Below are 21,055 nucleotides of genomic sequence, written 5' to 3' on the forward strand. Positions count from 1 at the left end.
GAAGATCACAACAAACCGGACCTTCAACCTATATGGACCTACCCTGGCTCATCTGAACACTACAAGAAATGTTAATCTTTTTAAACGGTAGGTTCTAACCTACAGTTAGGCCCACCTAATGGTTGTGTAGGCTTCCTTGCAAGTGATCTAAGTTCAATGTACAACATGTTGTCAGCCCGATGACTAGGCGGGCCGATCATTGTAACAAGGACACATGCATAAAGGGGTTCCCCTGATGAATGTCTCGGTCCCAACACGGGAGCAAGTTTATTACATGGTCCATTCATGTCTGGGGCTCTATTTTGGAATCAAAAATAAATGTATATCTTGACGCAACCAAACAGGAGTACTGGCATAATAAAACAACATTTTGTGATATTTGGTGCAACCAAACGCACCCTTGCTTAAATGAAATACACAGACGTTACAGAGATCTTACCAACAGACTCCGGAAAATAATAAAACGAAAAGAAAAAGATGTAGTCAAGACCCCACCAAGCACTGGCCCACCATGACTGAAGACAACTGTCACGTGGTGAGGAAATTCCAAAGCTTCTTCCTAATCGATGCACTGTGATTCTCTGAGTCTTCTTCTTCATCCCCAGAGCTATCATCCTTCCCGCCTTCACTCCCTTCCCCATCATCAGCCTCTTCTATCTCAATCTCTCTTTGCTCCCCTTGATTATCATTCTGCTCACTCACCTCCATGTAGTCGACTAACCTCTCATCAACATTGCCATCAGTCTCAGCATAGAGTTCCCCTGTTTCAAGCTGTCACGCAAGACATGGCCCACCTCATGGGAGTAAGATGATTGGCTTCAAAAAAACTAAGAACAGTTACATCAGCCCTTCCGCAGATGTGCACTGACTAGAACATGGAAATTCTCATGGACCTCAAAAAGAATCCCGACCAAGTTGAGCAAAAGAACATAAACACAGCCAGTTTTGAAAATTATGCTAAATGAGTAGTTGGTGCATGCTTTCAAGATCTAGGCCGTTCGTCAGGTGGGCCCCGGTGCATACACATGCTTCAGCAAAGTAGTAAAGCCAGTTCATTCATCACGGCAGCCCACATGTACTTCAGATGTGAACTGCAGGTCGATTCTTTTTAATATGCACTCTTTTCCTACATGCAAGGCCAAAATCACGCCATACGGACCTGATTTTGGATCCGCATCACGCAGCTGAGGCCACCTGATCAACAGCTCGGATTCCACACCCACGCGTGCGCAGGGATAGTAGAACTGGAGATCCTGCTTTGAGAGTAGCCTTCGCATTTCTAATGCTGAAAGACATAAATGATACAGACCTCGTAACGCTTCCTATTGAAATAATCAGCACCAGATCAAAAAGGGAGGGGAGAAATGTTTACCCTGACAAATTTTTTGTGCAATGACAACTGCTCACAAACTTACCACATTGACGTTTTTCGTTGCTGCTTTCTGCAATATGCACGCTCCTTTATCATTCCCGCTAGCAACTCCGACAGGAGATGCATCTGCAGGTTCAAGGATGGGATCTGCCTCCCCTGCATTTCTGCCCACCTTCAGCGCCTTGTTCTCAGGCAAATCTGTGGGTTTTGGATGATCTTCTCTCACAGTTTCTGCGGTCCGGTCAGCCAAGGCTTGTGTGGTGGAGGCCATGCCCGCACTGATCAACATTTAGATACAAAAGGATCAGATAAATGACTCACTACCGAGATAGAGAAATGAGGTGTAGTCAGCATAATGCTCAATAGAAAGAAAGTGGGGTTTTTTTTTTCCCGTTCAACCCAGCACACATAGGCCCATATTTCAATAACCAAAATTGTTGATCTAATCAAACCCATCACGGGATGGGCCATGCCATGATATCTCCCCTAATAGATTATGCTATCTGTCTGATGAAAATGGATATCTCCATCCACCAGTACACAAGGACAGTTGGGATCACTTGACAGGAGGATTTTTTGGGGCATTCCATTTACCATGGGGCACAGCATGTGAATATCTTGATCATCAATAGACGAACCCATGTGTACATTTGTATATTCCCTCCAGACAAATATGCTGACTTGTTATATACTTATCAAAAATTACATATGCTTGCATAAGAAAAATATGAAATAGGAATTTACACTGTGGATCGCCTGAAGTAGTACCGCCTTTCCCCAGGAGTCTGTGTACCAGGAGCAACAGTTTGCTGCCTTTTCCGGCGCCCTCCTGTTGTGGCGCTATCAGAACGGGCTTCGCTGTCATCAGCATCCTGCTCGCTAGCTGTGCTTCTAGCAGCAGGAGCATGCCGCCGCTTCCGACCGACACGTCTACTTCTTCCATCCACGCTACGAGAATCTCCCCCACTCTCATTCATCTGTGAAGGCTCTACAGCTTTCTCGTTTAGCTGGTCATCCATTTTGGGTTCCAAGGCTTCCCCTAGGAAAGCTTTGGCTTCCTCAACGACCTTCTTCAAAGAGAGAGTCCCTCTGCGCCCAGCTCTCTTGCCAGGTCTGCGCCTACTGTTATGCTTTGATGCTAGAGGCTGGGAATCTTCCACAATTTCAAGTGATGCAAATACAGCTTCTGAAGCTCCATATATCTTAGCAACTTCACTCTGTTCATCAATAGACAGTGTCTGTTCATTCTCCGTCTCTCTGATGCTGTTATCAGATTGGATCCTCTCAATGTCAAAAGAATCACTCACTGCACCAACAGACGATCCAGGTACGTCTTCAGCCTCATGTAATCCTTCTGATGCTTCCATGGGAAATAAAAGAGGCCCATCAGCCTGATTTTGAGTGGCGTCCTCATTTTTCTTTCCTGGTGAAAGGCTGAATATCCTTGAAGTGCATTTTCGAAGCCAAGACATGCGACCACCAGAACCGGCAGAATTTGGAGCCTTTCCAGCTGGAGTCATTTCGGCATTCGGCTTCTCGGAAGCACCCAACGCCTCCTTCATGCTCCTCGGCAGAAAAGCAGGCCCGGCATCCTCAATTTCAGGTAAGGTTTCGAGATCAGGAGACACTAATGCTCCACAATTCCTGCAGCTCTTGTGCTCCCCAACACAAGCAAGGAAACGAGATCTCTCCTTCATAAACACTTCCCGTTGACGACTTAGGTTGCTGCTAAGAAGATTGAGCTCATCGATGTCATTTCGTATCTCGAGCTGGTCCCGCTCGACATGCTCTCTGCCATCAGCGATTTCCTGCCTTTCCCTTTCAAGCCTTTGCCTTTCCAGCTTTATTTCTTCCATCCCCCTTTGAGCTTGCTCTCTTAAGAAATTGATGTGTGCGAGTTCTCTCTCTGTCTCCTCCTCAAATGCCCTCTGCTTTTCCTGTAGGAGTTTCTCCATATCTTCCCGCCTAGTCTGCATAGCAGTCTCAAGATCATGACTGCGGAGATCAAAGCTGTGAAGCATATCGTCATGGTCTTTTCGGGCCTTTTCAAAAATCTCTGACCGCTCGTGCTGCATGGATCCCTCAAATGCTTCTTTCTTGAGCCTGAGAGCTTCCAACTCCTTCTGAATATGCTCCTCTGTCTCCGCCTTCTCGCTTCTCAATCGCTTCTCTTCTTCCTGTTTCCATTTCTCTAGCCTCTCTTTTTCCTTGTTGATTTGACTTAGCTCTTTTGCAATATCAACTCGTTTGTCATCTAGAGTTTCCCAGTCTCTCTCGAAATTCACTCTTTCCTGCTTCAGATTCTCTCTTTCCTTCATAAGAGATTCTTTCTCATGATTGTAGTTATCTACTTCAAGTTTCAGTTTCAATCGCAAGGAGAGGACCTCACCCCTCTCTTCGTCTGTTACTTTAAGATTATCCTGCTCTCGAAGAATCTGTTGTTTTTCTTCAATCAGTAAATCCCTCTCCTTCCCGAGTTCTGCCTTGAGTTTCAGCAAGTCCTGTTTCTCAGCATCTACTTCTCTTTTCTCTGCCTCCAAGCCCTTCTCTTCAGCTTTAACCAATTTCTCCCTCTCCTTCAAAGATTTGAATTTCAACTCATAGTCCTTCTCCTTGTCCTTCAGTTTCTCCAACTTCTTTTCTAAACTCTGTTCTCTTTTAACAACCTTTTCCTCCTTGCGGTTGATTTCATCTTTCTTTTGCTCCACTGCATCCAGCTTCCCTTTCAGCTCCTTGTCAATGGATTTTCTCCTTTCATCCAATTCCAACTCAAACGAACGTTTCTTCATATCCAAAACAGCATTATGCTGGTCAGTGAGCTTCCAAGTCTCCATCTGAAAGGAATCAACAATAACAACAACAACAACAAAGGAATAAGAAAAAAAACAAAAGATCGATCTGTTTGAAAGGACCGTGAACCTCAAAAAAGGCATGAGTTTTGGCAAATCAAGAGGCATGGCTATAGTTGCACAAAGCACAATGAGAAGCGGAAACAGATTCAGGTGCAGGAGTGTGATTCCAAAGCACAATATGAAGCAGGAGCGGCATCAGATTAGAAGGATCGTGCAACAAAGGGCATGGAAAAATGATAAAATATGAAAATTTCGAAAAGACTATTAAGATTCATACGTTAGTACTTTGAATCAGTGAAGCCTATCTAGCAAAAAAAAAGTGTAACCTAAATCAATGCACTAGACTACGGGGGTAGTTCGCTACCATTTTCAAAATGATGGTGACGAATCCACCAGCAGTGGCATACATTGACCTAATATGAACTGTTTGAATCACAGGGCCCATTGTTGATGGAACAAAAGATCCCACTGATGGCATGATCCATCCACAACAAGCTGCAAAGCCCATGATTTGGATAGTTTGGATTTCCATAAACATAAGCAATTCACAGACGATAAGTCACTGCCATTTGAAGATTGTGGATTAGGGAAGTGAGCAGAGTTCGTCCAACCCTAGTAGCAATTAATTCCACTCTAGTCATAACCACCACCCACCGAGTTATACCATATGAAACTCCCAATTGGTTAACATAGGTCCCAAAGCATTTAAAAAATTGAATCTACCCTGCAGAACTACAGTTCTTCCCAAAAAGGCAACCCATTCTTGGGTAGTTCTCAGCACTAAAATTTCTTGAGAGATCTTCTAATTTTAGAATTCCCAAATTGCTTGGGAGAGGCTAAGATGATGATGATGTGGTGATTTCTAAATGAGGTGCGCTCTAGTGGTACTGGTACCACTGTAAGCTTATGGTGGTATCCAGCAGATGTGGGGCCCATGTGATGTATTCAGGCTATCAAGACTGCCCATATGATGCATCACCTCATGTTAACCACAGGTATAAAACATCAGCCAGATGGGATCCCCTGATTTGCACTGGAGGGCACCTGAATTGCAAAACATTCTGATCTTTAGCCTGACCCTTAATCCAGACCAGATGAAGAGTCTGAATGGGCTAGATTCTACGTACACAACATGGTAGGGCCCCATGCAAATCAGGGGTGGGTGTTCCTCCCATCTTGTTCCCTGTGTTGTGTCCCACTTGATTCATAGATTGGCCTGAATTTAGGACCCTAGAGGTAAAATGCATTGACAAATCTGATGGACATATTGGATCTCGTGCATACATCATGTAGGCCCCACATCTGCCCCTACCTATAATTGTTCTTTTCCATCTTAAACTCACCCATATGCATGACTGTGGTTTTATTAGCCAAGACCTACCTTCCATATGATATGATACATCCCAACCACTTCCAAATTGACAACCATACAAAGACTGACATCAGGTGCAGGCAACTATGACAGAAGTACAAAACCACTTGCAGCAAAAAAGGAATCTATCTGCTGACTGTACAGTCTCTTGAAATTCAACTTTCCTCCAAGTGCAAAAATAAATTAGTAGGAATATGAAACGAACCCCATAAGGCTAGACAAATCCAAACCCCAGCCCCCCATTGAATCATATGATTGGAAATAATGCAAATCAAAGGACTGATAGAAGCATTCCAACTCATCTTGGTGGGGACTCACAGTTTCTCTTTCCTTGAGTTTTTGTTCTAATGCAAGTAGTTCCTGTTCTTTCACCTCCAGGTCCTGTTTCTGAACAGCAGCTTCCTGCACTCAGAAAAATAAAATATTTGGTGCAAAAATCATAGAAAGAAAACAAATAGCAGCAACCTTAAAATCAATGACACTCACCTCCTCTTTAACAGCCAAGGCTGTCAGTCTTGCGCTTATGTCAGCTTCTACCTTTTGCAAATTTAAACTAGTTATCTCAATTGTCTTACGTGCATCCTCAAGATCCTTTTCTTTCTTATTAAGAACCATATCTTTATCATTTGCCCTATTCTCCCTCTGGTTGAGAAGTCTCTGTCCCTCGATAAGCCTCTCTTGACCATCCCATAATCTTCTTTCCCAATCTCGCAAATCTTCTCTTTGTTTAACAAAAGCACCCTCTTGCTCTTCGTGCCTGAATGCAATCAATTCCATGTTGTTGATCAGAATAAAGGCAATAACTTGCAATTGCAATTAGATAATTCCAGCATGACTAAATATCAAGGTGCAAGAAATCATTGAGGCTGCATGTCAATTTACAGCCAAATCATGGTTGGCAGGATTTCTGAGCCAACAAGGTGTAATTTGCATTTTGGATGGTGAAGAAAACAGAACCCACAATAAGCAGGATTCTGTTCTCCAACTTTTTTACCACCAGAATTAGAAGTAAGATGTGAAAGGGAGGTCTCAAACATACATCTCACATGTGTTTTAGCGCTATGTTGGCCTTAGGAACCGATAATTCCAAATGCACCATGGGAGAAATACATTGGGCATAAGGAAATAAAAGCCAAAAAAAAAAAAAAACCCAAAACATACTCTGCTTTTATGGACATTCGTTCCTTGTGAAGTAAACTTTCACGAGTCTCAAGCTCTTGCAATTTCCACACCATCTCTGAATGCTTTCGACTTGCTTCTGCCAGCTTAGCATCAGCAGCATGAAGCTTTCGCTCTACCTCCAAACTCTTCTCTTCGACATCCACAACGACAGCATGAGCTTCAGCCAACTTCTTATCAGAAGCAACCTTGACATCTGATGATTTTGCATGGACCTCATGCAAAGACTTCTCGAGCTATAGAAACATTCTAAAAAAATGAGAAACTTACAAGCCTACAACAAGTAATCCTCTGGACAAATAGGGAAAAAAATGGAAAAGCATTCCCATCTATAGGTGAGCAAAGTCATGTTTATTTGCTTAACCGCAAGAGAATTGAAACAAACCAGAAAATTATTGGAATGGAAAAGCTTAAACTGAAGTAGAGGCCCAAGTATAATTTTTTGCAGCTTTTATACGACATCGCCGGCACAAAATCACCAACTAAAAGAAAATATTGTATGTAAAGTCCAAGCATAACAAAAATTGTGATGCCATCTAGGATAAAAGAAATTTTCTTTTATAACTAATGTGATCTGACCCAAGACAGATAACATAATCTCGCAATGAAAAGTACATCGCTGGGTTGGAATTTCGTTTGCAGAAATTGAAGAAGATTTCCATGCTTTCCACGGCTTTCTTGAAGAGAGGGAAACAGAAGCATCTCTGCATGCAGATAGTAACCAGTAAACAGAAAAGAAGCGGAGTGTGAACTCCTGAACCTTTCTTCCTCTGTCAATTACAAGGGGGAGGTGTTCAAGGGAAAGGTGTGAACAACAAATGGTAAGGAGGTGACTGGTGAGCATTAATTAGAATTGAATGGCCCAAAAAGAGGAAGAAGAGGACGATCTAAAAGGACTTGGATCAAGGTGGTGAGAAGGGATATAAAGGCTTGTACCTTTATCAAGGACAGGACCTGCAATAGGATTGATTTGGAGAAACAGGATTTGTAAAGCAGGCCCCAATGAGCTCGGAAAAAGGCTTTGATGATGTTTAGAAGACTTGGTTTTAGGTATCACTATGGTTGAGATTCAATGCCACGGGAAAAGGCTTTGATGATGTTTAGAAGACTTGGTTTTAGGAATCACTATGGATGAGATTCGATGCCACCAACAGCTAGGATTTAAGGATTTTTTAGAGGCACTGAACTGAAGGTATGTTTATAAGGTAGAAAACAGGCTGTTTTACTGCCATAAGTTCAAATTTTGAGGAGTTGCTATAGTTTCAGTTTTGAGGCAGAAAATGTGTGCAAAAGTGGACTTTGGAGGTGTTTAAGCTGGATTTATCACTAGTTGGAGATCCTCTCTCCTTCTTTCCTTGATGCATGTGAATCTGGCTCTTTCTATTGATTTAATTGCTGAGAATTCCTATTTGCTGCAGGAAATCTATTTTTAATGCTGACAAGTCATACTAATTTGTAGTAAAACAATTATAGCTATGGTTGCTCGGAATTACAAATAATTGCTGATTTTTGTGGTGGAATAGCACATTCAAAGTGGATTTCAGATTTTGAACCGAACCATGGGGATTGATATTGCAACCAATTGGGATCATAAAACCCTATATTTATGTAAAGCACTTGGTAAGGCTTTCGATGAACTAAAAGGCATAACCAAGTTCACAGAAGTCCACTGAAAATCCAACTAAAGCCATAAGCTTCAAATACCGTCGTCATTGTTCTTGGACACAAAATAATTTGCAACATGCACAGTAAATAAGGTTTCATTAAGAAAACGGCAGAGAGCTACAAGCATTTTTGGCCTACAGACACACAGAACAAGCAAAAACAATAAAACAACATTCACCATGCTTCTTTTTTCTAAATCAATTCTTCATGCTTTTAAACTAAACCTAGAGGAAAGAAAAAATATGCCATACATCAGCAATGCGGTGCTTGTCCACCCCCACAGCCTTCCTTAAGTTTTCTTCTCGCTTCTCTACTTCAGACATGGCAATAAGATGTGCAGCTTGTTCCCGTTTGAGGATCTCCTCTGCCTCCGCCAATGTCTGCCTGAGGTCCTCATGTTTAGAGGTCCACTCTTTCTTTTCAATCAACAGAAGCCCCATAGTGTATTGGTATTCATGAAGCTGCCCAAAATATAAGACTGATGGATAAGATGAAACCATCATCTAACATCAAAGCAAATCTAACACGAGGAAAGACAATTAAGAATAAGAATCAAAACAATGATCATGGCTGCTCCAATCAAATAGAAGTTTAAAGCATATATATTTGATATTGACCAAAACAAAAGCATCATGCATTTGACAGGTAAGAACATGAAACAAGTCTTCTTTTCTTTTTTTTCATTGTAAGTACAGATTCGAGAGTTAATTGGTTGTGAAAGATACAAACAGTCAACTCAACAAAAAACACGGAGGAGGTTTTTTTCAGAACATTATAAAGCAGTCTCGACTTGGGTTGTCAATCATAGGTGCACCACTAAGACCAAATTAGCAAATCCAAGGCACAGCAGAAAAGGGAAAGCACAACCCCTTCATAAGAGCAGTCTCACAATGCCTATAAGAAACCACGCAGGCAACCCCACAAACGGACCCACACTTGCACACAGAGACAGAGAACCTACAAAAACCTAATTCATGATATTCTACAACATACCCATATCCAACAAATGCAACCTGACATTGAAGTCGTGCTTTTATGGTGATAATAACAATAAGAGCACAACTTCACTGCTCACAATGAGCAGGAAGAGCCCATGCACACATCATCTCCACCTATTAAAAAACAGTTGGTGGCAATCTAACAAGAATTTTTAAAATGCGAATTTTGAAACACAATTTTGAATCTTCTAAAAAAATCATTTTAAAATTTGTTAGGATTCCTGCTGGCCATTTTTTATTGTTGGGAAATTCCTGTCCAATGCACAACCTTCTCCCTAATAATAAAGAGAAATCATACTAACAGCCTCTCTTTCTTCCAGTCTTCCCTGCCCGCCCATTTATCTACTTTCAGCATCAGAATAATGTCAAAAGGGTGCATATGTAGCGAAAATTCGGGCTTAAATATCATTTCCCTCGTAATAACAATGGATGCTACTATATAAAAACAAAGAGCTTATTTTTTCATAGTCCATACTCATGAGAAATTGCATGCAAAGAAAGACCCTTGAGAAATTGCATGTGATAAAGAGATTAGAGTGTGACTTAGATTTGCAAATGAGGACGTTAAACAAAACAAATTCCATTCTTTAATTGCATACATATTTTGTTATTTAGTGCTTAAAACAATATAAATCTTTAGGCGCATTTGTCCACAATTCGAAATGTGTGGACTTTGCCAGGGCGGCTTCTCAAATCCATTTGTAGAAAGGGCATCCTTCCAAACACCACCGGATGAGAAACAAAGAATCGTAAAAATTATTTTATTAGTAATGTAGAGTGGTGCATTTGACAATATTGCTCATAGTATCATAAAACAGTTACGTAACAGCCGGCCGATATATGAAGGCAACGGTGGGTACCATTACACATTATGAAGCCGTAACAGCAAATCATTATGTAAAGGCAATGGTGGGTACTGTTACAAATTACGAAGCCGCAACAACCGTTATAGGATAAGGACAGTGGGAGGGGGCATAACAACAGTTATAAGGCCGTTACAATTTTTTTTTAATGGCCATAACTGTCGTTATCCTAACGGTCGTGGTATCACTATTATGTATGAAACACAATTTTTTTTATATAATTTATTGGTGGCTTCATCTTGGAAAAAGTGCGAAGGCTCTAAAAAATAGCAATAAAAGTTTTGAGCCAAGCAGCTTCTTCCTCTGGCTGTGAAGGAACTAGAGTTGTTTTGTATTAATTCATTCAAAGCAAAGGAATGGATTGCAGGCTAAGACATTCGATCGGCTTGTGTATATGGATTACAACATGAAGTTGAGATTACGAAATGTGAAGCATGTTGGGAACCAGATTCAAGAAGGCAACTTTTGTCTAATAAACTTGGACTGCATCAACAATGACGATGAACCACTTCTAACTTTGTTAGAATAAAGGGAGAAACAGGCAGAAGAGGATTGTGAGGAAGTCGAGGTGCAACATCATGCGCAAGCCAACAAGAGAGTCGTGAAGCTATTTCGGAGAAGGTTACTGGAGATTTATCTGAAGAAATGAGCAGCAATGACTAAGACGAATGATAATGATGATGATGCACCTAGTCTTACTTTTGGTAGTGAGAAAGTCAAGGTGCACAACTAAACATTACGAAAAAGTGGGCAAGAGAACCATGACTCGTGAAGTTATTTTCGAGAGGGTCATTGAAGATTTAACCAAAGAAATGAATAGCATCGAAACTGAGATGAATGATGATGATGATACACCTAGTCCTACTTTTGGTGTCCCTCAGCACGTGAGGGTACAGATGTCCACACAGTTTGAGGCCAATGAGCATCAATGAAGCAGAGGAGGCCAGCTTATGAGTATACCAATTCACGATACCACCAACCAAAGGAGGAGCATCATGAAGAGGCCAGCATCAGTGGCATTGAAAGAGATAGAGCACCAATAAGACACCAGATGGCTTATGGATATGGATATAACTATGGACAATTTAGGGAGGCATTCCACATAGAGCATGATATGGGAGATAGATTCCCAAATTTGGATCCGAGTCATTCGTCACAGTCACAAATTCAAAAATACCGAGCAGTACCAATACAGATATGGCTATAACTATGGGTCTACCTCTAGCACTGACTATTCTTATTCAAGTTTGACACACCAGATGCCCAGTGGCAATAATGGTCATGATCAATCATCCTCGACTTTCATTGACATGGTTTTCTCCTCGAGTAATTATGAATATGCGGCACCCATTCCACAATCAGATGATGACGACGTTGAGATTAAGCACCCACAAGCAGCATAATTTTATTTCGGTGGTGACATGGCGAGCAATATTTTTGTATTTATGCTTGAATCACTTCATCATTTATGAGTTCGCTGCGTATATTAACATTTTATGGACATTTGATATGGTTGTTTGTGGTAAAATGGTTATTTAAATTTAAATATATTTTTTCTCATCACTTAGATTCATACTCATATAATCTTATTTATATTAAATCTTTGAAATTAGTCATTCGGAATATTAAATATAAGAGTTTTGAAATCATTCTCAGCCTCTCAGGTTAATAATATTATCAAGTAACCTGTGACAACATTCTTACAAAAGAATGGCCCATCACACCATTATAAATATGTTAAAAACCATAAATGAATACATAATTTGAATCCTCTCATTTTTCTATATTTTTGTATTTTTTCCAAATTTTTCCTTAAAAGAATCGACCATCATAGCGCTTACTATTACAATCCTACGGTTGGCCATTACCGTTATTAAATACCTTGGGTTCGGGTACTACCTATTAGGTGGAAGCGGATTGCGTCCTACCCCCACCCAAATGGAAATCGATCCAAGGAGGGGCGCTTTGGGTCCCACCTTGATGTATGGGTTTTATCCATGCCATTCATCCATTTTTCCAGATCTTTTTAGGGTATACACCCAAAAATGGGGCAGACCCAAGCCTCAAGTGGACCACACCACAAGAAGCAACAGTGATATTGATTGCCACCGTTGAAACCTTCCCATGGCTCGCCGTGATGTTTGTTTGCCATCCGACCTATTTTAAAGGTCACATAGGCCTAGATGAAGGGAAACCAGTAACCATAAATGTCAGCTTTATCCAAAACTTTTGTGGCCCCCAAGAAGTTTTTAATGGTGGTCGTTCAATCCATATTTTGTGGTCCACTTGAGCCTTTTATCTGATTCATTTTTTGGGCTCGTGCCCAAAAAGGATCTAGAAAAATGGATGAACAACATGGATAAAACACATAATCATTGTTGGCCGCACAGAGTCCCTGCCTGGACTGATTCCATCCAGGTGGGGGCAGGACGCAATCTGCTTCCCTATCAGGTACCCATCAAGACTCGTTTTGTATCGTGTTGAATCAAGGGTTCAGAACATTTACTAGAGCAATCCTCTTAATTTAATCCTTTTGGAAAACATAAATGTCATTCCACATAGTCTTGCCAGAAAGCCTCTATAGTATCTAATGCAATTATTATCCTACCAAAAAAGCTACACAATTGTTAAGGAGGCAAGATCCTCTAAAACGTAAAGAAAAAACTCTTTCTACAACTCCGCTTGTAGGGTCCATGGTGGATCATGTGCAAAATCCAACTTGTCCAGAAGGGTCGCCACACAAGAAAATGGCACCCAATAAAAAGGTTGATATAACCATCACATTGGCCACCACATGAATTTGTAAATATTTGGGTGGACGTCAATTGTTTTCTACGGTCTAGCCCACCCGATGATTGTGTAAACCACATTTTAGGGGCATCCCATCATCATGGTGGAACTCATTTGACACACAAGTTGGATGGCATGCACACACGTGGACTCCATGGTAGCTCAATAACATATAACGTTTACATGCATGCTCATAACCATGTCACAAGCAGGACAACCATAGTAGATGGCTTTTCTCCAAACGTTTAAATAGAATTGGCCTCTCAAAAAAATACAACTATTTTATATAACAACAGGCCCAATTTTTAGACAAATATATTTATGGTGGATCCAACCCTAAACCAATTTCTTAATGGGCCCTAGGATTGGACCCAGACATGGACCCAAACCCAGACCTTGACCTGTATAAAATCAGGTTGGTCCTCGTGTACCCACATATCCCAATACCCCTTTAGACAAAAGTGATAGTGATTTTAATATGAGGTCAAAAATTGTAAATACAACAGCAGATTAAAGATAAATATAGAAAGAGTTGGTAGATCTTTTTTACTTGATTCCCACTCTCCACACAATCATAGGTGTCAAAGTGGAATCAGTGTTCGAATTATCTCCGACATTATCGAAATATCTCCGATATTATCTTTATCTCCAGCTTAGCGATACCGATAATACTGGTAACGATACCAATAACGCTGGTAGTATCAGAAATTTCAAGTATTAGCAATGTATCACTAAGCATCACCAACGGATTAATATCACTAATGTAATCGCCAATATTTTCAACTATGCAATTTCTAGGTGTCGTTTATACTACCAATGCATCAATATCACCAACGTATCACCAATATTTTCGACTATGTAAATTCTAGGTAATGCTTGTATCACAAGCGTATCGACAATATTTCAATAATATCGCCAACGAATTGATATCATCAAAATTTTGTTTATTAGATTTTCATGGGCACATGGTTGTATGTAGTGTTCAATTTGTCATTGATAATATTGAAAATATCTCGATATTATCGATATTGCAACATGCGCAATATTAAGACCACAATCTTTTATTTCCTTTCCAATTGTTGATAATTTCTTGGCGAAATATCATGTGTTGTTGATATTTTGCAATATCGATAGATGTTTGGATGGAAGGTTGGATGGTTAAATAGGCCGGATCGGATGGTTAGATTGATATCTTACAACAACACATGCTTTTAAGGCCCCATTAAATGGAAACTTGTCATGTATGCATTCTTTTTTGCAAATTTTTTATTTCTAAATATGCAAATATGTACATTTTAACATCTCCTGAAGTTTCGCTGAAAATTCCACCGCTTTTCCCATGTTTCCTCGTATTTCCGGTTATCAGTGATATCGACATTATTTCCGTATCCCTGGCCAGCGAAACTTGTAGTGATACCGATACTTCGAACACTGAGTGGAATATAAGTGCAAGATCCTAGCTGTCCATCAGATTAATCCTGCCATGTCGATGCTGCTGCCATAAAAGATCAGGCAGTTTTTAAGGCAAGTTCATAAATTGTGCTGATGTGTAGTTGGAAGAATTCATACATACACTGATCACGTGGGCCCCACAAACAAATGAAGTACCTCCCGCGGGATGCAGATTGCCTGGTGACCTGACCTGGCATGATTCGATTGGGCCACATGCTGCTTTCAGAGATGGGGCCCACATAAAGCATGTTCGAAAGTTGTTCAGTGAGTAGGTACTCAACCAGGCCCCATCTCTGACAGTGGTACCTGCCCAATCAAACCCTGTCACGTCAGGTCACCAGGGATCTCTCTGGTGTCACCAGGCAATCTCCTTCCCCACTCGCGTGCATTTTGCTAGCAGTACCAAATAAAACAATAACGAAATTTATATATATATATATATATATAGAGAGAGAGAGAGAGAGAGAGAGAGAATAAGAAATGAGTTCTTCTCTAACCTCATGCTCAAGCTTCGAAATCCGATTGACAAGATCTTCTCTATCTTTCTTCTCCAATGCAGCCTCGTCCAGCAATCCCGCCTCCCGAAACTGCTGCCACACCTCCAAATCCCCATCCCCATCGAACCTTGCCCTGCCATTTTCTCCCAGGGAAGCCCACGGCAGAGTAGGCCCAGCTTCGACAGAAGCGGCAACACCCTTCCCTTTCACATTCCTAGTGTTCGCCGAACCAATCCCAGCAGTAGTTCGCTGCGGGTCCCGTGGCGAAATCGACCAGCCCGAGAAGCCCTTTCGCTGTTGGGGTGTAAACATCACCGATTCAAGATCTCGGATTACTGTTTCGAAAGCAAGGAGAATTCAATTCTCTCCAAACCCTAGCAGGGCGTGGGTGGAAGTTCGGGAATTCGGAAAACCCTAGAAAACAACATGGAAGGAATTTTGGAGATTTTCGGAGACTACGGCCGAGCTCGTAGACGGACGTGAAAGGAACTTTACAATTTCGCAAGGAAAATGGTTTGGGATCCGAATAGAGGAGAAAGAGGGAAAAGAACGGTGGCCTTTCTTTAGACCTTTTTTCTCTGTGCAGGTGTGTTTTTCGATGTGACGAAAATGCCCTTTCTTTAAGTGATCGTATATGATACTCGGGCGATGGTTGGTACAGCACGTTCGGATTTGAGTTTCTATAAGTAGTGCCCGCAGATAGGTAATCCAGACCGTTGATGTGCTTTCCCTTGCTGTGGATGACTTATGAAAACTAGATTGCAAGATCATTTATCAAATTTTTGACGTTTCTACACATCTAACCGCGTATTTGAGAACCCACCTATCGAAGGGTTCAGATTTTTCTATCTTGAGATATTTTCAACGCATGGGCCATCCATGGTCGTACCCATTACAGCAGTGGTTCGGATTACTAAACCATGGGCCACACGTCCGAAAATGGAAGCCTTGGTGTTGTATAACACCCCTCCATTTTGGGGGGTTTCTCTATTGTTAGAGGCCGTTTTAGTGGACCACATGACACGTTGCACGAGTAGAGCGAACGGAACTGTTCATATGGTAGGACGGTGAAGGGCCCGGATACAGATATTGGAAATGGACCATCAATTGAACGGTTAGGATTGTACAATCGATGTCCAGAATCTTGCAGGGAGAGAAACCAAGGGGGAATCAAAATGGGTGGTGTAAAACAGGCGTTACAACCGTCGCCCAATAAGGTTTAGGGTGCAAATGGGCTGGGCTGAGTCGTGAGGCCCGCTCGGTGTTGAACACAGACCTGAGTATTAGACCCAGAAATTAATTTGGCTGGACTTGGGCTTTCGTCTGCCTAAAGGCCTAACAAGCAAGCCTAGATAGAGTTGTACACGAGTTGAATTGAGTCCAGTTGGGCACGGCTCAGCTCAGCTTGGCCACTTGCTAACTTAACTGGAACTTGGCTTGGCTCAGTCCTCGAGCCTGACTAGCCAACTCAACTCAGTTCAGTTAGCAACTCGGGCCAATTCAAGCCAAGTACGTTTTTGCAACATTTTCACAAATACATGGACTGCACCTTCAAAATCTTACTGTATGTAAAACAACAACAGTAATATTACAAGTATTTCATTAAACACCTTCTAAACAACATAAAAATTAAGAAAAAATTATATTTATTTCATATACATACATTTCTTGCCACTAGCCACACTTCATTGAGTCATTTCATCAAATACTTGGTGAACAATATTATTGTTGGGCGCTGGAGAACTACGAGAAATAGAGAAGAGGAGAGTAGTACTAGTCGTCGGTCATCATCCGGGCGTTGAAAAGAGTTGACTTCGACCTCAAGATCGAGTTGAAGTTAAGGTTTTTAGGGTTGGGCAAACAACTAAAATGAGAGTAGGCACTGGGATTGAGATTATATATATATATATATATATATATATATATATATATATTATATATACATATATATATATATATATATATATATATATATATATTGGACGTCCAGGTAGATTAGATATTATATATACATACTTAAAAAATTGATCCTAGCCAAACTGAGTCTAGTCGAGCCGAGCTAGGTACAGCTCGGACTCGACTCGAAAAGTTTCAAGCTTGATAAAGTTGGCTCGACTCAGCTGGAACACAAATTCAATCCTAGTCGAGTTGAGCTTTTTCGGGTTGAGCAAGCTAACTGAGCTAACTCAAATCGTGCACACCTCTAGGCCTAGAGTGCTAAGACGAGCATTTGGATGTTTGGCCCACGCCAGCCCGTTCGAAGCGAGCCAGCCTAGACATAAGTTGTTAGCTCGTGGGCTGGACTTGATTCTGCTTCGGCCTGGCCTGATCCGGCTCATTCGAAACTCTAACATTGATCCCATGAGATCAAGGATTCTAATCACTGTAAGTGATCCGATGTGCTTAAAAGCGGGCCATCTGGATCGGTCTGGGCTAGCTCAAACATCCAATGCACAGCTTACAACTCTGTCCTGATCCAGCCCATTTGATGCTAATGCGGGTCCACGAAATGAATGATTCTGATCATTGTAAACAATTCCGCGTAAATATAGCAGGTCATTTGTATCAGGATGGGCTGGCCCAAACATCCAAAATCTTAACTTACAACTCTGGCCTGATCTAGTGGGTCCCACAATATGAACGATGATGATCTGAGAGACCGAACATGTATTAAGATATTAAGACCCACAACGGACGGACCCAATCCATCTAGAATTGCCATGATTGCATAGGCCTGACCTGACAGGACGACCCAGCTAGTCTAAAATTGGGCCCAAGCCAACAGGCCCGGCCCGTCAGTAGCCCAGGTGGGATTGGGATGGACCACCAATTCTGGTGATGCAGCAGACTACTCTCTGGAGATATAGCAGGTCATTTTTGTCAATTTAGAAGGGTTGTCTGGTTGGGATATGAGCTGGGAGGGGGATTTGGCAGCAGCCTCTCCGGAAGTCATTTTCTGACGAAGATGCCCTTCTTCTGCCCTCGACGGTTGGGGACGTGATGCCGGACGGGGCTGGGGTTATTTCGGTAATTTTTTGAGTGTGGAAGTTTGGGATAAGAGAAGTAATATTTGCATTGGGAATATACCAAAGTGAAATGCCAGATGGAGTTAGCTAGAGAAGCTCTCCATCTGGTGGCTCGCCCCAGATGCCAGGCCCTTCTGTCCCATCACATTATGATCCAGACCGTTCATCTTTTACATCTTTATATAAGTGATTAATGAAAAAAAGAACCTTACAAATCAGAATCATCACCATTCATTCAAATGCGTGTTAGAAAATGCACCTCTGAACGTTGTTCTCCACTCGCCCTCTGTTGATGATGAGATATCTGATGGGTGAGATCATTTCCATGTGAACATTTCATCTAGAGTAGGGAACTCCAGAAGAATGGATGGTACAGATCATCACAGGGATTGGGAAAAAGGGGCGAGCAGATTGGGCAAGAGCTTGCCAGTAACTAAACCTCATTCCACAGCGTTGGTTTGTGGTGGGCCCTTTGGAAATAATGTCACGTGCTGAACGGTGCGAGAACAATGAGAACAGGAAGCTCCGTCCCATGTGCTTTGTACTTCCAGGGAGTTAAGTGGGCCCTACCTGATTGGTTCGACGGACGCGGATTGCGTCCTACCCCGGCGGGTCTCTGTGGGGCCCACCGTGATTTAAGTGTTTTATCCACGCCGTTTATCATTTTTCTCAGATCATTTTAAGTTATGAAACAATAAATGAGGTAGTTAGAGAGCTTAAGTGGACCACAAAGTCGGGATTGAACGTCCACCATTAAAAACTTCTCGGGAGGTGGAGAAGTTTCGGATCAAGCTGATATTTGTGTTTTCAATTCATCCACGTATACATGACCTCATGAATAGGTTGGATGGTAAAAAAAAACATCACAGTAGCCCTTAGAGAGGTTTCAACGGTGGGTGTCATTATCACTGATGCTTCCTCTGGTGTGGTCCATTGGAGCTGTGGACCTGCTTCATTTTTAAGATCATACCTTAAAATGATCCGAGAAAAGCGATGAACGGCGTCGACAAAACACTTAAATCATGGTGGATCCCACAGAGCCCTGCCCCGGGGCTAGGACGCAATCCGCGTCCTGGTTCGACTGCTCGTCAGCAAAAGAACCAACCAATGAATGCGCAAGATCCGGCCACTGATTAGAACGAATACCAGGTGGTTCATGTGTCACACGTGCTACACCTTTTTAGAAAGGAAAAGGTGTAGGTTGGTTGTCCAGACTACACGCGTGGGCATGATCTCAGTGGTCCCCACCAAATGAACGGCGATGAAACTGCACACGTAGGCTGCACTGACCCGGGTGCCACGAAGGAAAGGCTCGATCTGACAAATCGGCAGTCGGTGGGCCATGTTTGGAATGAGGCTGGGAATCCTAACCTGGCCTCTTTTTATACTCCGGTGCGGAAATTCAGACCGAGGTCATCCGCGGATAGAGTTTAAGGCCCAGATGTGGTCCATGAAAGTCGTAAATGGGCCTCACGTGGGCTTGGGCTGGTGTTCAAGAGTAAGCTGTCAAATCTGAAAGTTAGCCTAATGGGCCAAGCCCGATAAAAATGGGCCCGTATGACTTAGATATACCCTATTAATTGAGCTGAACAGCCCCAAGACTGACCATGAAATCCATGAACGGCTCAGATAAAGCCTCAATGGAAAAATAAGGTGTTGTACGGACATTCGGCAGAAAAAGTGTACGGTGGTGGTTGTCTTTTAAATTTCGTGCTAGTGGACCATGGTTCAATTATCCAAAACATTCTTGTGAGTAAAGGTGCAACTCGGGCGGGTTAGGTTGGGTTGGATTATGAGCTAACCCAAACACAAACCAGCCTTAACAAGACCCACCCCACAACTCGACCTAACCCAGGTACCAAAGCAAACCCAACTTCAAGTCCTCTATACTCGGTCCAAACCTATCCAACATGACCCAACCTCAACCTGACTCAATCACATGATTATTCCCTAACTAACCTGAATTTACTCAGCCTGAACTGAACCTAAACCGAATTCAAATCATGCTCACATTTTCTAACCTGACCCAATTCAAGGACACTGGTAAAAATTCAGTTCGGATCAATTGGCCTGGGTAGACCCAAACTCGAGTTGCAGTCCTAAATGTGAGTGTGACAAGCATTGCAATGGATGCTCCACGCACCAAAATCCCTAGTTCTGTGAATGGGCTGGGCTAGCCTGTTGACCTTTAGGCCTGAAATACTTGGCCCAAGTCCAGGTCCCAGCCTTAAAAGTTAAGCCCATTTAATGATGAGTCCAGATCCTTGCTGCGAAAATAAAATTCTTGTTTATTGCAATGTGGTTGGGCTACATCATTACAGACTGCATTAAATGCAGTAGTTCTGATAACATCATTAATGACATGGACCACTCACGGTATTGTAAAACAAGAAATATATGTTTGTGACAAGCAAAAGATGTAAATTCTTAATGGTCAAGCAAACTCAAGGTTTCATTTAGGATTTCAAAGGCCTTTTTGTCATATATCATGCATTTTGGGACACAATTAGTAAGTAGGCCAGATCTTGCACGAAAGCGGGTGACACCGCTTGAGCTCTCATAATTATTAGGGTCTAGGCTTAGGCCTTTTCCTTTTGGCAGCTCGGGCCAGGTTGTACTTTGTGGGCCAAGCTTGGACTCACTTCGACCCGGCCCAGACGGTCATTGTCACTATAAATATCCCAGACTAGATTCCAACAGCGAAATATTTTTGTGTTTTGTGAGCTGTTGTTATGTTTTCTCATATTTTTGTGTTTTGTGAGCTATTGTATGTTTTCTCCTATTAATTGACAGCCTGTTGAAGGATTCTATTCTTCTACATTGAAGGTTTCGTTGCGGCAAAAATCCGACAAAAATCTCATTGAAGGAAATGGAGAAAAATATAAGTGGGAGAAAAATGTGCATGAAAAGCATTTTACACCAACACCGAAAGTATCTCAAACATGCCATAATTCTGCAACAGAAAGAGAAACAACCACAACAACAACAA

The 21,055-nt window shown here is 41.9% G+C and overlaps 1 protein-coding gene across 8 annotated transcripts; it reads right to left on the reverse strand.

Moving 5' to 3' along the window:
• Positions 1-215: 215 nt before the first annotated feature.
• Positions 216-15,628, reverse strand: LOC131237773 (nuclear matrix constituent protein 1-like). Of its 8 annotated transcripts, none has more exons than XR_009167412.1 (9): positions 15,041-15,628; positions 8,692-8,901; positions 6,758-7,011; positions 6,083-6,353; positions 5,915-5,998; positions 2,117-4,206; positions 1,373-1,650; positions 1,160-1,285; positions 624-827 (listed from the first exon to the last, which is right to left on the reverse strand). XR_009167412.1 is itself a non-coding variant. In XM_058235744.1 (8 exons), exons 1-8 carry the CDS (start codon positions 15,350-15,352, stop codon positions 529-531), a joined length of 3,699 nt encoding a protein of 1,232 aa, XP_058091727.1. In that variant the 5' UTR covers positions 15,353-15,626; the 3' UTR covers positions 216-528. The 8 variants fall into 8 exon arrangements, 4 of the variants coding, with proteins under 4 accessions (XP_058091727.1, XP_058091730.1, XP_058091728.1 ...); XR_009167414.1 differs by having other exon boundaries at positions 1,416-1,650; positions 15,041-15,627; XR_009167413.1 differs by having other exon boundaries at positions 633-771.
• Positions 15,629-21,055: the final 5,427 nt, after the last annotated feature.

This window comes from Magnolia sinica, chromosome 2 (assembly GCF_029962835.1).
Source record: "Magnolia sinica isolate HGM2019 chromosome 2, MsV1, whole genome shotgun sequence".
NCBI lineage: Eukaryota > Viridiplantae > Streptophyta > Magnoliopsida > Magnoliales > Magnoliaceae > Magnolia > Magnolia sinica.

Coding starts and splice junctions, on each gene's coding strand:
- LOC131237773 (XM_058235744.1), bottom strand. CDS start 15,352: ATGTTTACACCCCAACAGCGAAAGGGCTTCTCGGGCTGGTCGATTTCG. Junction 6,354..6,757: donor CGAATGTCCATAAAAGCAGA/GTATGTTTTGGG, acceptor GATTGCATTCAG/GCACGAAGAGCAAGAGGGTG. Junction 1,651..2,116: donor TACTTCAGGCGATCCACAGT/GTAAATTCCTAT, acceptor AATGTTGATCAG/TGCGGGCATGGCCTCCACCA.